Source organism: Colias eurytheme, chromosome 20 (genome assembly GCF_061535395.1).
Source record: "Colias eurytheme isolate Ceu_HAF_F1 chromosome 20, ilColEury1 Martin Lab GWU primary, whole genome shotgun sequence".
In the NCBI taxonomy this organism is placed as follows: domain Eukaryota; kingdom Metazoa; phylum Arthropoda; class Insecta; order Lepidoptera; family Pieridae; genus Colias; species Colias eurytheme.
The window spans coordinates 1,923,549-1,941,498 of NC_142999.1; the positions used below are offsets into that span (position 1 = coordinate 1,923,549).

General features: G+C 32.5%; 1 protein-coding gene across 5 annotated transcripts in view; it reads left to right on the forward strand.

Annotated features, from left to right (window-relative positions):
* bnl (fibroblast growth factor branchless) overlaps positions 1 to 17,082 on the forward strand; it is a 218,545-nt gene extending 201,463 nt beyond the window's left edge. For 4 of the 5 annotated variants that reach the window (XM_090113518.1, XM_090113521.1, XM_090113519.1 and 1 more), the window contains exon 5: positions 13,361 to 17,082. In XM_090113518.1, the coding sequence (XP_089969644.1) occupies positions 13,361 to 13,840 (480 nt within the window). In that variant the 3' untranslated portion in view covers positions 13,841 to 17,082. The remainder of the gene's footprint in view (positions 1 to 13,360) is intronic. The other variant, XM_090113522.1, reaches the window with a different exon arrangement.
* Positions 17,083 to 17,950: the final 868 nt, after the last annotated feature.

Sequence of the window (17,950 nt, forward strand, 5' to 3'; positions counted from 1 at the left end):
CATGGAATACTTAGGTATATAGAAATTATGTTTAACTGGTTAAAGAATTTGGTGCGTGTTTATTTTCAACAACACACATGTACGTTATTATATCTTTTAGACTCTGAATCGAAATAAAATACCAAATTGCTTGAATTTTATCAAATAATCTACTAATAATATTTGACCGCAAAAACTACTAAACAGATTTTGATGATACATTATCATCATCTATACATATAATAAATCTGTAGAAGGGTCAATTCTGTACATTGAAAATATTGAAAAAATAAATAGCAGGGGGTGTTACTGGATCGATACCAAACCCAAATATGTGATTAAAAAATTTTTGTCTGTCTTTCTGTCTGTCTGTCTGTCTGTCTGTATGTGAAGGCATCACGTAAAAACTAATGGTTCGATTTCGATGAAACTTGGTATAATTATACCTTATTATCCTGGGCATAAAATAGGATACTTTTTATCCCGGAAAAATACGTAGAAATAAATAAATCTTAATTTTTCCGCGCGGACGGAGTCGCGGGCGGAAGCTAGTATAGAATATAATATGTACAAATGCTTACTATTGCCCGCAGGTTTATCCGCAAGTGAAACCGCGTGGCGCAGCTAGTAATATAAATTATAATATTTATGAAAAGGAAGTATGAGTGTGATATTTTATAATATAACATAACGATTCCCAACTTGTCCACAGAAATCAATTTAAATCTTTTTCCCATACCTTTCACACGCAGTCGACTGAAGCGTACTCAAAACAATGGTAATTGAAATAAAACAATAACGGATAATCGATTCAAGCCTTTATTGTTGACAGCTTTGATATAATTTAAATTGACGATACGAAGCCTCCATGGACTTAGAAACTTTGAGATAGGGTTGTCACAAAAAATTGGAAAAATTTAAGTACCAAGAATGATAAAAGCATAACAAAATAGTATTGATGTACCTATTTGTAGAAAGTATAGTCATAAAAAATTGCTGTGATATGAATTTTATTTGTGTTATCTTAAATATTAATGTAGGACATCTGCAAATCGTTGTATCACTCTTCTTGCAAATAAATGAATTTAAATTTTTAAAACGGTCAATACTTTCATTATTTATATTTATGAATTTTTCATTTAAGAGTTAATTTCAGCATTGTATGATCAATTAATTAATAGCTATTTTAAATGATTATATATTGGTATATACTAAAAATATCTTAAATTTTTTATTTTTAGTGGCAACCCTAAACATAACGGTATGTAGAGTAGTTTTGTCTAACCCTAAGCTTGACATTCTTAACATTGTTAAGGGGATGATACTGAATTCTTAAGATTTTCATTAAGATATTCCTTTTGTAAGCAAACTCCTACAAAATGGGTTATTTAAAGGTTAGAATAACTTACATGGGAGCTTTCTTGTGTTTGTTTTTACGTTGGTATTATTATTTAGGTATACTAATATTATAAAGCTGAAGAGTTTGTTTGTTTGTTTGAACGCGCTAATCTCGGGAACTACTGGTCCGATTTGAAAAATTCTTTCAGTGTTAGATAGCTCATTTATTGAGGAAGGCTATAGGCTATATATCATCACGCTACGACCAACAGGAGAGGAGCCACAGGGGTAAAACCGCGCGGAGCAGCTAGTTTAGAAATATAATACAACATACATTTTTAAGTTCGAAATAGTATTGTGATAAAAAACATGTATAGTTTTATACTTACTTATATAATAATTTAGAACTCTATAGACTCTTCAGAGTTTGTTTGTTTTAATGCGCTCATCTCTGGAACTACCCTACCCAATCCTGAGTCACAGATTATTACTTAAATAGTTATGAAATTACACGGATCTGAAAATAATTAATACAAACAGATAACAGCCAAATAAAATAACTGTATTAATCGTACTAAACTTTATTTATCTCAAAAAACAATACTATCAACGTGCTATAAACCGTCAGGTACCGTTAAAAATTTATTCAATTAATAGTTTTCAGAAAATTGAACCGACAGCTGTTTCGTAACACTGACACAATCGATCACTTTTATAATCTATAGTTACGTCACCGCTTCCTCTTGTAAATGATATTATGAAGTAGCTTCTGATTGGGAAGGCTGGAGGTACACTGGGATCTGATAAATATGATGTTCGTTTAATAAGTTTAACATTGTTCTAGTGTCATTTTTACATGTATCTAACCATAGTATTTCTGCTAGTTGTTGTGTTAATTTCTTGGCTAATCATATCAATTACCCAATTATCTTTCATCTTTTAATACATTATTAATTATTATAGAACTACTTCAAAACTACAGAATATCAGCATAAATGCGTCCAGCATACATGTCAGTAAATTAAATATAAGGTATTTCTTGCTCAACACGGTTTCATTGAATTTAAATATATCAATTTGACTAAAAATAACAATTTATACATAAAAATTAAAAAGCTTTAAATTCAAAATCGATCATATTTATGATACAACAATGCTCTACATTACAATTAATTTTGTTCCAAATTCAATTGGACTTATCTTCGTACACCAACATCAATGTTATTTTAAAATAGATTTTTGCCTTCTTTAACTACTTTACTATTAATACCCATTGTGCCACCAACCTAACCGAATATATTGTATCGTGGGAGAGCTCACAGATCATAATAGTTTCCGTCTCAGGGCAGTTGATAAACCTGCACTATGATATATATCAGGTTGATCCCGAACAATCAATAATATGTCACTCTTAATGTACTGGACTAGACCTACAGTAATGTTAAGTAAGTTAAAATGCGTTTTATATGGGAAAATATACTTTTATTACATTGAAAATGATATACATTTTGTAATGTCGTTTAATAACAGGATTAATCTAATGATTATAATATTCATTAGTTTAGTGAAAGCAACACATAATTTGAATTAAATTAAGTAACATTTGAAAATCAGTAGGTTATTTCCTTTATTATTTACTTTTTTAACAAGATTAAGGTGTTAACTATATTTAACAAATTAATTTCGTTCATCCATTTAAATATATAATTTACTTTTAAATGCCTATATAATATCTAACCCACATGTCTCTCCTTTCGCTGCAAACGATTGTACGTTCATTAAATTATTTATCAAACAGTCGGGACTAATTTTTTACGCACATCCCTTAAATGTAGATCACACGCCCTTAACAAAATAGAGCTCCCAAAACAGATAATAGACAAAACTGTTTGCCCAAAATAAAGCGTTTAAAGATAATGGCGGGAAAAGGATTAATAACTAGCGTCAATGACAATGATAGCAACCCCGAAATAGCCCGCCTTCAATGGGATGACAAAATTAAGAAAAAAAAGTAAAAGCATAGACTAAAGGTTTTTACCGCGCCCCGGGCGCCGTGAGTGTTGCCGTCACAAAAAATGATGATCAGAAAAAAAGTGTAAAAGGCCCATAGAATAGACATAATTTATCCTTGAATTAATGATAGCATTGTGTGTTTTCGTTGTAATTTTTATTTACGATTGTTTACCCTATTTTATGTTTTAATATGATACGATATTTATAGCCCTTTACATTTTTGTACTGAGGAATTTTGACTTTTTCCAAGGGTTGTTTTTATTTATGGCAACCGAATCGACGTTTTAATGAGACTGGTTAAAAATTACTCTCTTTGTTAAGTGACAAATGTTGTTCGTTATTCACAATAGAGATTTGTTTAATGGTCAATAAAAATTAGATTTTAATTCTTAAAAAGGACGATCGTTATCTAAATGGAAATGGCGTCATCCAATGTTTTGCTTATCTTTATAAAAAACTTAGAATATAATGCGTAGCTTAATTAAATTTAATAGATAATCATTAATTTCCATAACCCAACGAAAACGTATTTATAACTAAATTGCATAACATAACTTTCCATAAAGATAAACCAAAAATATTTAAAAAAATATTCTTCTACTTATTATGACGATGATGTTAAAAAAACAGCCATCTTGATTTTTATATCAATTTTATTGTTACATACTCAGACACGCCGCGTTTTATAAGATGAGGAGATTAAAATTCGTAATAAATTTATTAATGATTAATAATGATATCCAGTTTTGGGGTATTAGGTTAAAGATTTTAGATAGTGAAAGGAATGGATAGTTGTGGCAATAAAAAGTCGTAAAATAACGATAATGATGTTTCGATTGTTCTTTGGATGTGGGTGATAATTATTGTTATAGTGTTTTATGAAAAAGTCCTGTGTATTGAATATGAATATAAAGATTGGAGCACATTCCCCTTACTAACACATTGTTTGATAAACTACTTACATATTCGTTTTCTTTGGCAAAGAGGTAGATTGGACTTCAGAGCCGAGAAATATATTTTTTTATATTAGTAGATATTCACGATTCAACAAAGGTTTCACAAGTTTTATTCGTTTAGATACAGGGACTGTCAAAAACATGCCACTAATTTCACACAAAAGTTTCAAGACATAAAAATATGTTGAGTAGTTTTTACAAATACTATATTTATATCTACATCAATTGACAAAGCAGTTTCTACAAATTAGGACCTTTATATTTTCTTTACATTAAGAACATTTTAGTCATTAAATAATATTGTAATTGCCATATCATAAGCCTTTACACCATTACCTTGTACAAATATGAAAAAAAAATATTGTCTTTGGTGAGCATAGACTTTATGGATTATTCACACTCCCACATAACCGTGTTCCCGCCACGAACATTATATCCAGCGTTTTAAATTCCCATAAACCGAATGCAATGACACCATATCGGATCGTAAACTTTTATCTCTTCATTTCCTTTTATTTTACACCTTTTGTTCTAACGTTATTATAAAAACATCCCGATCCGTCGATACTGCCTTGACCAATGTGTGACGTTAAAAATAATGCGGCCATAAAGTTTTTATAATCTGTCAAATCGATAATGTTTCAGCCTTGTTTCAGCTTTGACATTGGTGAAAAAAAAAAGATTATACACTGTTTTTTTTTTGCTAATAGATCATATTTTCTTGGTTTATAAATAACTAGCTTCCGCCCGCGGCTTCACCCGCGTGGTGTTTTGTTAAAAGGTAGCCTATGTTCTTTCTCAGGGTCTAAAGATTTTCTGTGCCAAGTTTCATCAAAATCGGTTGAGAGGTTTAAGCGGGAAAGCGTAACAGACAGACAGAGTTACTTTCGCATTTATAATATGTATTATAGTGGGGATGTAGAGTTTAACCAAAAACGCAATACACTGAATTTCGGCATAGCTAGTTTACCGTAAGTATTTCATTTCCTTACAGTATAATAATAATAAAAAAATAAAGTATACCTAGTCATATTAAACATAAGAATTTACCTTAACCAGTGACCTCTCAACCTATGAATAAATAATCGATTTAAAAACCTAAATATTTTTAAGCAAAAACAAGGCTAATTTAAACCACTATTATTATGCCTTCAATATAATGATGTGTTAGGATACCTACTAATTACTAGACCGAACTAAATGGGCGTATGGCTGTGCAGGAAATTAAGTTCTAGATTTGAATCTAGTATTTAAGTTATGATAAAAAATTATTAGCCTTCAAATATATATTTATTGCTAATTATTTGTAAACGGTTTAGAGATGATGTTTTATGATTAGTCACGGTTTATGTTATTATAGAGATGTTGTTTCATATTGTACATTAATAAGAATTAATGTAAAAAGTATAATTTACTAAACTGTATTACTTTTAAAACATAATCTATACTATATTAACATTATAAAGCTGAAGAGTTTGTTTGTTTGTTTGTTTGAACGCGCTAATCTCAGGAACTACTGGTCCGATTTGAAAAATTATTTACGTGTTAGAATTAGATAGCAAAAGCAATTAGAAAAGCACGCTAGTACAAACAGGAGCGGAACACTGCGAGTAAAACCGCGGGGCACCGCTAGTTATTTCATAAACTTTAAAAATTATTTACTTTTGCAAGAAATATCTTATTTCTATATCGTATACCTATTTAATATATAGTAGGTAATGATTAATGAATAAGATAAAATATAATATATTCTTTTCCACGCACAAAATCTTTGGAATTTCAGTCACCTTCATAAAGATTATTCATTTGTATCAAATTTGCAAGTAAATGTATTTCCTTAAAGATAATTAAATCAACGTCGAATTCATTGATAAAATCAACATTCAGTACAATTTTAATGAAATTCACTTCGAATCGTGAACCAAAAAACCGTTTATATTGAACAAATACTTTCTCAATTTGCAAGTCAAAAGTGTATGAATAATTCAGTTTCGAGCGAGACGAGCAAAAACACACCTATCATTAAAACCCGAATAGCATTATTATTGGTTTAGCAAATTAATGTTATTATGCACTAGGCTCTTGTTATTGCCTAGGTTTTACGTAATTATGCAGATAGACTTTAGAACTTTAGATATTATCATGTGTGATTTGTAGTTTGTGTGTTTTATAAATTATATCCTCTTTAGTCTATGTTTTAAATTATTATAAAAAATATTCCGCTCTTTAAAATATTACCTACATCAGACGAGGTTTCAATTGCGGTTTTTTGCGATGCTATAATATTCTGTCGCATTATTATAATCTAGTGCAAATAAATTAAACTAAGAGTAAACATTGAAGATTATTAGAAAACAAGATTACCAAAATTGTATTTTTTGTAACTTCACATACAAGCAAGCTTAAAAAGTTAATTTAATATTGAAAATTAATAAACAAACTACTGATACATAATATTATATGTAGGTACGATTACATAATTAATGCCAGCTTTCAAATAAATATCTTAATCACACATCAATTAAAATATCTCTACACTTAAACGTTGACTAAGTATCTACATATTTTCAAATAAAACGTAAGTCCAATTAACAGATGATTCAAAGTAAAACTCATTTTATTAACTCAATTCAAAAACAAGATGCAACATTAGTAGGACAATATTTTTACGCAGGCAACCCTGCGTAAATCTGTCTCGTCTAGAACCGCGTAATTGACGTATTTATTACGGGATAAATAACTCCCGAAGCGCGTAAATTAGTGTAGTACCTAATTTAGCATACACGGATTTTAGTACTCCCTCACTAAATAGAGTGGTAAAAATAACTTGGTGTAATAAATTACTATTAACCAGCTATGTCTATATTTAATAACCATTTGTAACAAATTGACTTGATTGTATCAATATGTTAACATAAAATGGTAACAATTTATAGAATTTGAATTCATAATAATTAGTATTCGGTTTAGTTAAATTTTTAATTTCTAATCTCGATAAAAATTTGGCTGTATACGCTCTAGTCCTTCGCCTACTATTTGGGTTTGAAAAAGGAACAAGAATCGGCGGGAAAAACATGAATGACACACGATGCGTAAAAAGTTGAAAATGGCGCCGAACTAACCCTTACCTAATAAGTGTGGTCAACAGGGCCGATTGTCATCATTTCCCCGAAGCGGTGGATACAAAGATCGATGGGCTATATAAAATTCCAGGTAAATACGGTTTTGTCAAGCGTTATAGTTATTTCCTACATATTTGTTAGTTAAAACTGTCGTCTGCGAATCTAGTGTTAATTTATCCCATTCCTTTGAGACTCCGAAAGATTATAAAAAGGAGATTAAGTTTTTATTGGTTCGCGATTTTGGTGATCGTTATCAACGGCCTTCTAGATTTATAAGTTTTCCCACGAGTATTTGTCTAACCTGTATTATGGAGCTGTGGTATTTTTATACGCTAATTTAGGTTCTTCTGACGGATTTAAAACGCGATTTATTATATATTAAATTTAGAATATTATGTGATATTAAGTAAGTGAAGTCCCGTGTCCCCGTAGTGGGGTAAGGGGCAGATGCATTATTCATACATCTGTTTCACTGATCGATTTTCTTTAGGGACAAGTAGGTGATCAGCCTTCTGTGTCCTGCCAGACCGAGACATTTTTTTTTTTTTTCTTCGTCTCCACCGGGAATCGAACCCAGGACCCCTCGGTTCTACGCTCACGCGTCAACCACTGTACCAAGGAGGCGGTCACCAAGGAGGCGGTGTGATATTACTTAACTTGAATTATCAGGACATGTTACATCTCAGTCTGTCCGTGGACCGTGACCAAGCGCGCCGTAAATTTTACGAAACGTCCGATTTATTAATAGAATGAAATGAATACAGTCGCGTATATAAAGCAAAATTAAATATAAAACAACCATCTTATATTCCAATTTCACTTTAAATATGAGAAAACAATTTGATTAGTGCATTATGGAATCAAAATCAACTGTAACTAAACCGAAGTTTTCAAATTTTTATTACAAAAATGTGATCGAATGCAAAGAAAGCCATTTCAGTATAGTTAAAAGTAAAGTTAAAAAATATGCTAAACTAAATATTTAATTACCGTAATAAAGTAAACTTGAGATACCAATTACGCCGTAATAAATGTTAATTATCAACATTTTTGTTTAATGTATTTAACCAATTTGTTAACAGATCAAAACTTGTTTTAAGTAAATCCTACAGTTATTTATGAGGCTTTTATAATATTTTAATGTTAATGCAATGGTAATAAAAATGAATACTGACTGAAGTTAAGAGCATTCAATTATAAATATTTCAACGCAGTTTTTTAAACTTCTACCATTGATAGACATTTTGATATTTATATTAAATCTTCGTTCTTAAATTATTTAATAAATATTTTATTTCTCTGCGATTTATTTAATCATATCATTTAAACAATGTTTACATCGCGTATAAAAAAATGATACATAAGAGTTACTTCTAACCATATTTTAAGCATAAATACCAAAATATTATAATAATTTACAAATCTTCAAAAATATAAACGCACGCACACATTTTTACAAGCACGAATCCTTTCATGAATAATTACATAACTATAAAACGTATATGACGAGCATATCCTGGCGTCTGCCGTCAGCAGACTAGTTTAATTTTACGATCGTCTATATTGACACATGACAAGATTGGCCGTGTATACAAAATGGACTCCTAAATTGAAATCCTTACGAAGATACAACGTTCGCAGTCGTCAATCGATTCTAAAGATCGACAGAGATAAGCGTAGTGATGCCCTATTGTCCTTTATCGATAGCTTATCGAGTTATCGATGATTCTTACCGCTTGACCCGCGGGTTGTAGATTTATAGTTTGCTAAATAAATGTAAACATAACATCGAAAGCATTTGCATATTCTATTAGAATGTGCTTGTCTGAAAATATACGTAACTTTCTGGAATTGTGGGAATCTGAATTATGCAGACGGTCAGCGGTCGCGTGTTTTACCTCTTGAGAAAGTGTTGCTTGATATTAACTATTGAGTTTAAATCTTGTGTCATAAAGTATTAAATTAGTAAGTCTGAGAGCTGTAAATCTACGCTTTTATGTGATGTGAATATAAATGACAACATAGTTAATTATATAGCCATAAATAGATACGAATTAGCCGATACTTCTTTTTAATAAATAGCGTATTTTATAAAGCAAGAAGAAAATTACCTTCTATTTTATTACCTAATATGTATAAGAAAATTATGACTTATAGTAACCATTTGTCATCAGCTATTTAATAAGTACATACTTCAAACACTACCTTTATTTAGTTTTATGTTTCAACTGTAGAAAGAATTTATTTATTATTAAAGTTTCAATTACACAATTAAGTAACCATTTTACCTATATAATACTCACGAAATATAAACAGTATCTAAGTATGATGATGAAACAGATTAACATATTCCATCAAATTATTCAAACTGTACTTATAAGTTTAATCATATCTCGAGACAAAGACTTCCAATTACGTGCGTCAAATAAACAATACACAATTAGAAATTTTATCGACAATCGATATCGAACTCATCAATCTCTAGTCGATCGGTATGAACAAATTTTTCCGACGTCTTCGAACTATTTTACGAAATAGGGTATAATAGTTGTGATAAGATAAAATTTTGGAATAAAGAGCGATTAATAAACCACTTAGTTATAACTTATAAATGTCTTAATTAGTAGGTATTTAAATTGGGTTCCGCAAGTTGACGTTGAATATTCAAATCTTAATAAATGAATACGTTTCGATTGACGTAGAAAAATAGTGGATGAGTGATTAATACTGTTTATATTAAATAACATAACACTAATATTATAAATGCGACAGTAACTCTGTCTGTCTGTCTGTTACTCAATCACGCCTTAACTACTGAACCAATTTGCATGAAATTTGGTATAGAGATATTTTGATACCCGAGAAAGAGGATAGGTTTTATCCCGGAAGTCCCACGGGAACGGGAAATATGCGGGTCTTTCTTTGACTGCGCGGGCGAAGCTGCGGGTGGAAAGCTAGTGCGTTATAAAACTTTATATCTAAATAAACTGATAGTTCAAAGAGTTTGACAGATTGTATGTAGCAGTAGCTTTTTTAATCTGTGAATATTTGAAAGCAATTCTGTATCTGTCATATTTAACCGATTAAAACCAAAAGGATTTTGTTTAGCCGGTTTGTATGTTTGTCTTCAGTATATTTTCAAATCTATGTTATACAATTTTAGAAACGGCAAATACTTAGAAATGTCTAATCTACCAGCAATTTGTAGCGTCAAAACATAAAAATATAAATAGATTTATTTTCTTAATTTAAGAACGCGTGGTAGTCAAGTTTGGGACTAATTTATTATGTGCTGTTAGATGGAAAGGTAAACAAACACACGGATTACATAAAATGATAAACATTTAACACGATATTTACCCTATAATTGATTGGCGAAGTTTCCAGTAAAGCGCGTCACACACGGTGAAGATTTTATCTTAAGATACTGTTATATTTTATGTTACAGTATCTCAACGCATCCGGTATCAGCGTTCGGACCATCATTTTTCTTTTTGTCATTGCGTACTAAGACTCCTGTAGAACCGCCATCCTGTTACAAATGACCCACAAAATTTCGCGTCATTTGTAACAGGATGGCGGTTCTACAGGGGTGGGTGGTACGCAATGACAAAAAGAAAAATGATGGTCCGAACGCTGATACCGGAAGCGTTAAGATACTGTAATATAAAATATAACAGTATCTTAAGATAAAATATGTATTATAGTCATGATTATAGTATCTTCACCGTGTGTGACGCGCTTAATAGTTACTCTTGTATGGTGGATTACTAGAAACGGAAGGGAATTTTACTATAAGTAGGTACAGAAATATGCAAGGTCTGTATTGACTATTAGACACTGTTCAAGTTTCTAGGAAATTTTATTAAATTAAGTAAAGAGGATGCTGCTGGAAAGCAATGGTTCAAAATCGATGAGCTTTTAATTCATTACTCTTAAACTTATAGAGGATCAAATATTTTAATGTCTATAATAATACTAGTGGTCCGCCCCGGCTTCGCCCGTGGTACCTACATGTTTAAACTATCCTATCTCTCAAGTTGGATCGAACTGCACATGGTGTGCGAATTTTATTATAATCGGTTAAGTGGTTTACGAGCCCATTGAAGACAAACATTGTGACACGAGATTTATATATATTAAGATTATACAGTCTATAGATTAATAAGGACATCCTTGATCTATCTACTAGATTAACAAGACACACATTCAGATAAACAACTAAATAAATAATACTTAAATACAACATAGACCGTTCACATCAATTCTCCAAATATGCAAATGTACATTCGTTGTCTATTTGTCCGTCTGTACGACTTTCGCTTGAGAAGTTTATTATAAATTAAAATGGAATTATCTTCGGTGAAGTAATGTAATTGTGTCCGTTTATTTATATCACCGTATCGAGAATAGCAAGGTATCAGATTATATTACGACCTATGTTTATTTATGTTTAATAATAGTCAAATAAAACCTTCGCAATTGATCGTATAAATAGCTTCGTATACAAAGAAGTATAATTGTAATAGCATTGGAGTTTCCCGCCAAATTGGTCATAGACAAGAAAATGTTTTTACTGTTTTATATTATTATTTCTTCTAATTTTACATAGGTACCTAAGCAATGATAATAAGGTAATGAGACTGGAGACTTAACGTTCTTTTTGCTAAGCAAATTACTAGTAAGATATTTCAAAAAAACAGAAGTCTTTGAGTCATACTCTCTTACATAAGCACGACTGTTTAAATTTATCCAATGTTGTGTTTTAAGATAATTGCATAAGATAAATTGAATTGGTATAATTCCCTTTCAATGAGGCTCTTCAAATTGATTACCCATTATTAGTTTAAAACATATTTAGGTATAATGGTGGTTACTAATAACTTCATATAGAATAAATTTAACGCAAAATGTGTATCCCATAATCTTTATTACACGACATTAAAATAGAATTTATGCTTGAGCATTATTTCCTTCGACCATAAACAACACCTTGACAAGTTTTCTCCCGCCATTACCGTGACGTTCCATTTTACGGACATTCGCGTTGTCTTCACAGATTATAAACGAATATAATTCCTTTTCGTGCATATGAGTATAGTGACCTCTGGCGTGGTGTAGCAGAACTAGCGCTAATTTGCCCTGCAGGATTCGCTGCGGGGGGTCCAACGTTTTGCATGATAAATACGGGTACCTCCGAGATGAAATTCTATTATTTATACAAAATTACTAGTTAAAGTCTGGGACTTGTTTACGACCAGACAGACTTCCTAATGGCGTAGGAGTCTAATTATTTATAAACAAGAATCTTACGTGTTAAATGCAATGTTGGTGACTTTATAATATTGTTAATGTAGCCTATTCTAAGCCTAATAATTCAAAAGACTTCCGATAAATAAATTGCCACCGCAATAAATCTGCGAAATAATATTAAACCGGCGGCCAATCGCTATATATCAAGGAATAGAGCCGATTGAAAACAACGTATTCGAAGCTAATGCTGAGTCGTGGCACAATTTGCGGTACATTAGTACGACTTGCGGCAATTCTCTTATACATATTTATGAATGCGACGGACAATTTCTTTAGTTACCACACCGACTCGTTCGGATAACAAGGATCTTCATGATAGACCAATTTAAAGACAACTGTTCGAATTCCTCGCGGTAATATGTGTAAAGTCTATGCCGACCGGGCGACAGCTTTATCGAGCTATCTTTAGAAGTAGATAATAGAAACTCTTTGATCATTCTGCCCTAATAGCTCGGAGGCGCTTTCGCTCGTTATAAATCTAAAACTAAAATTGTAACACAACTGTACCGTTTAAACTGTATTAATTTTACTCAACTCGCAAATTGGACGAAAAACTTGTCGCATAACAGTAATGATTGACTTCACAAAAATAATTGATGAATTACATCGATAACTAAAACTGGATTTCTTTTGTTCCAGAAGGATCTCACGGACGACTGTGTGTTCGATGAGTATATAGAGGAGAACAATTACAACACGTACTCGCGGATACGAGGCGACAAGAAGACGTTTCTGGCGCTCGACAACCGGGGCAAGGCGCGGCGGACGCAGATCCCGCTCAGCCGGCCGCTGGGCAACCTGTCCGGGTACGCGCTCACGCTGACCAAGCGCTGGGAGGGGCCCAAGCAGGCGCAGTGCCCGCCGCGCCGGCACCGCGGCAAGCTGAAGCGCCCGCCGCCTTTCCACCGGAACTGCCAGCGGCGGGTGCAGAAGCAGAACATGAGGAAGCGCAAGCACAAGAAAGCGAACGATCCGAAAAAGAAGCGGCACCCGAAAGCGCGGCGGAAACACGCGAACGGCACCACCTCGACGACCACGGAGGGCTGGGACGAGTCCACCATGTCGACGATGTCCACGACGGACGCGGAGTTTTTTCGGTCGGCGACCGGCCACGCGTGAGCCGGTCGCTGCTCGCGGTCGGGGCCGCCGTGGCGCTCGCACACTAGCACCGTTCCACACTTACGCGCGAGAATCTCTTATCATTCCCACTCAACGCCCTTCCGAAGGAATGGCTCTTGATATTCGCACGCCGAATGAAACGGGCGACGCGCGCCCCAGACTCGTTAATCGTTACCCCTTGCGACTGCGGTCTGCTGATGTTTCACCGCGAAAGGATTATGTCTGTAATGTCCAGCGACCGCAGTATGATTAGCATTTCCCAATTAAATACTCAACAATTCGTGACGTTGCATTTATAGTCGTCATCGTATGATATTACTCTACCAAAGCTACTGAAATTATCTATCTCAATTTATATTCCTAGTTCGCTTTAACGTAGTCGTATCGGATTCCAATCGTCTTAGTTATCATGAAATTATTAACATAGATGTTATCGATAACTTATGTAATGTCTAATGAATTCGTTTAAACGAGTCGAGATTGATGTTTGGTAATGTGGAACTGTGTTAGGGGAAGGACGATCCGTGTTCGCGGCAAATGGGCGGCGGTGGAGCGCGAGCTCGGCTGACCCGGCCCACTGTTCCTCTCGTCTATTTTAACCTTTCGACCGAATCACGCGTCTGTTTATTATTCGTATATCATCCGAATCGATTTTCTAAGCGTCTCTTATTTAATTAAGTCTAAGTGATCCGTTAATGGACGCTGTGCGGCCGTCGTATTCCGTTATACGCGGTTATCAGATCCGAATATCTCGAAGCCCGTCCCGTACGAACGACTCGAATATTGTCTATATTAATGTTATGGTTATAATTGGTGACGAGTCCATTAGTTGCGAACATGGATCGAAGAAATGTTTTTGTACTTAGACGGATGTGTTGGGTGTATTTTCATAAGAAATTGACTGAAAATATATGACTGAGTAATGTAGGTACCGTCGGTTTTGGAATAGGCTATGATAGTGTAAAGTGCGGCGGCGGCATGCTTCTGTTTAATTTTAGTTGCGATGGACGCGAAGCGATCGATTTTATTTATCTGTGACTCGATTCGAAAGTTCGCCATTTCGCGCCCAAAATCCTTCGCTTCCGTCCGCCCAAAAAAATGAATTAGTGATAAAATTTAACGGCGACGAAGTGACTATTAGTAGTTAGTTATAAAACGTGTATGTAATTTGTAAATTATTTATTTTATTTTCCATAGAGAAAGTCGTATTTTGTTAACGTTTTAGTTGATGTTTTAATTCTCTTGACCCCTTAGTTCCATCCGATGTAGATAGTAGGATGACATACGCTTGTAATGTTAGTGAGCCAATTTTATGTGTATTATATTTATAACTCCGTTCTGTAACGATATGTTATTTGTATTGTTTGTATGGATGAATATTGTGAATGAATACATAGATATTATTACACGAATACATTCTGTATAGATCCCTCGCATTCGATTTATGTTCTTGGTATGTACCTATGTATCATTAAAAAATTAGCGGACCGTTTCTATGAATGTTAATTCAAAATTCATTCGATACAAATAAACGTATACCTATTAATCGATTTGTAGTGCATAACAATAACAATTAATGGTCCGCTGATTATAAATATTCAAAAGTAATGAATATTCATAGTAACAAGCTTTATGATTGTACCTACTTAAGTATGTAAGAAGGATGATATCAAGTTATTTATTATGTCTTGTTGTGGAAAATGAAAACGACGTAATGTACTATGTAAAGCATTTAACCACATTTATCAATACATCCTGAATCAACTCGTCATTCAATACATGTTTATAATCGATTTTAATAATCGATACGCTATTATTTTTTTGTAAATATCGTTCTTTTAGCCTAGAAACAGTATTGGTGCATCGTGAAACATCTCGATTTAATAACTAGTTTTATAATTTTGTATCAAATAAACTTTGTCGTAAGACTTTGTATTTTCATCATTCGATTATACGTGGTTATTTGAATTTTGATTCCTTTCAGACGTATGGCAACACTATATAAATCTCATACGCGTGCTCGAAAATATTCTTAAAAATTATCTATATTCTCTATGGTTTTAATAATCTATGGACAAGTTTTTAAGAACACAAATTTTCGAGTTTCGCGCGAATTTTCAAATCATAGTACCTACCTTGTCAATGTAAAAATAAATGTTATTTTTGTTATTTATATCTACACATGTGCCATAATACCCCTACTTTTAATAGTTTTATCTGTCAATAGTAATTTGTAATAATTGTCTATTATCTGTTATGGGATTTAACAGGAGTCGGTCAATATATGTATTATAATATTATAATACTCCTTAGAAGTTCCAAGAATCGTAATACATAGCATGGTAATTGAGCCGCAAGGAGTTGGGGCCATATAGTTGCATTTTAAAACGATTTAAAAATATTTCGATCACGAAACACCGAGTATACAAAATTATTTTATGTAGTTAATAAAGACAGATTTTTTAAATAAAGTATACTGTTAACATTTCAATATTATTTAGGACAGTAAAGTCCTAACAGTTTATTAAAGTAATTTATCAATTTGCAACATATGGTCAAGAGAGAAGGGGTAAAGAATTGGATATAGTAGTGAAAAATGTATCGAAAGCTTAGCTTGTACCCACCAATTTATGGCTCCTAAGCCTGTTTCTCGAAGTTCGAGACGGGTAAAACTTGGGTCAAACAGTATTACTTAATTAATTTCGATACTTTTACATTTTTACATTAATATACCGGTATTCGTGACGCAAATGGACTCATAATGCTTAATCGATAGTGTATTGCTCGAATAATCAACATAAAACAGAATCATCCTCGAAGGACCATTTCCACGAAAATTCGATCGAATTCAGTGTACATACATATAACTAGCAATAATAGGTTTAAAATGTACTCATAAGGAATTATGAACACTTAATTCGATCCGATTATTGTAGAAGTGATATTATTTTATACAAATATTCGAGCAAACCTTTATTATCGATATAGCATAATGTCGATTAATCGAATCGATTATCAATTCATCAGAATTAAAAAAAAATATTGCACGACTGGCGGCATAAATTTATATATAAACAATTACTACTTCATGTTGAGTCGTGCGATAGAATATCCAGAGGTTTCGGCTCACAATAACAAATTTTGCCAGAATAAGTAGACTTACCAAAAGAATGATCGAAACTTTAGACAATAACTTTTTACAGCCTCTTATACCGAGAATAAATAAAATGATTCTTTGAATATTGTACGATGTTTTATTTTTAAACCTATTTAGTTTATAAGTACACCTTTATAAATAAAATCTACAAGATATATATTGCAATAAAGTATAAGAAAAAATAGTAGAGATAGAAAAAAGAAATGGGTATCTTACCTTACCTTCTAATCGTATTGTTTCACCGATCGATTTTCATAAGTAATTTTGTTACTCTGAATGAACAAGGTACCTACACTAAAATCAAGACCAATATGTAACATAATAATTGTAGTCCAGTTATATTGAGAACATACCTACCTATATATTTTTAAACAGAAATATTAGGTATATATTGTAGAGAGAAACGACTCAAGCATAATATTATCTACTTAACTAATCTTATGTTATGTAGTAGAACTGTAGTAGGTAGAATAAGGGTAGAATAATGAAAGTGAGATATCTATGTAATATCATAGATCACTGTGAAATTCACGGTCTTTATATACAAGTTAAATATGCTGATTTGCACTTTAAATCTTTCTGGTTGTTGCTAATGTTTAAATAATAAGGAGATCCACATTATTATTCAAATTAATTCACATTTGTAGAGCTCTTAGCAGTTATAAATCTTCATTGCAACATGTTGATAGACAACCAGTCTTAAAATATGCCTAATTGGTTACATACAAGATGAATATCATTTATACTTAGGATTAAAAAGATACCTTTTAGCTGACTCCGAAACATTACTAATTACTACCGATTATGGCAACTGACACAAGAATATTTTTACAAAAAATAATTTGTTGGTATCGAGACATTCGCCTAAGTAAATGTACATAATGCCTTATTCTACATACTCTTTGCAAACCTAGGTATCCGTCATATACGGTATGTTTATAGAATGAAAACTA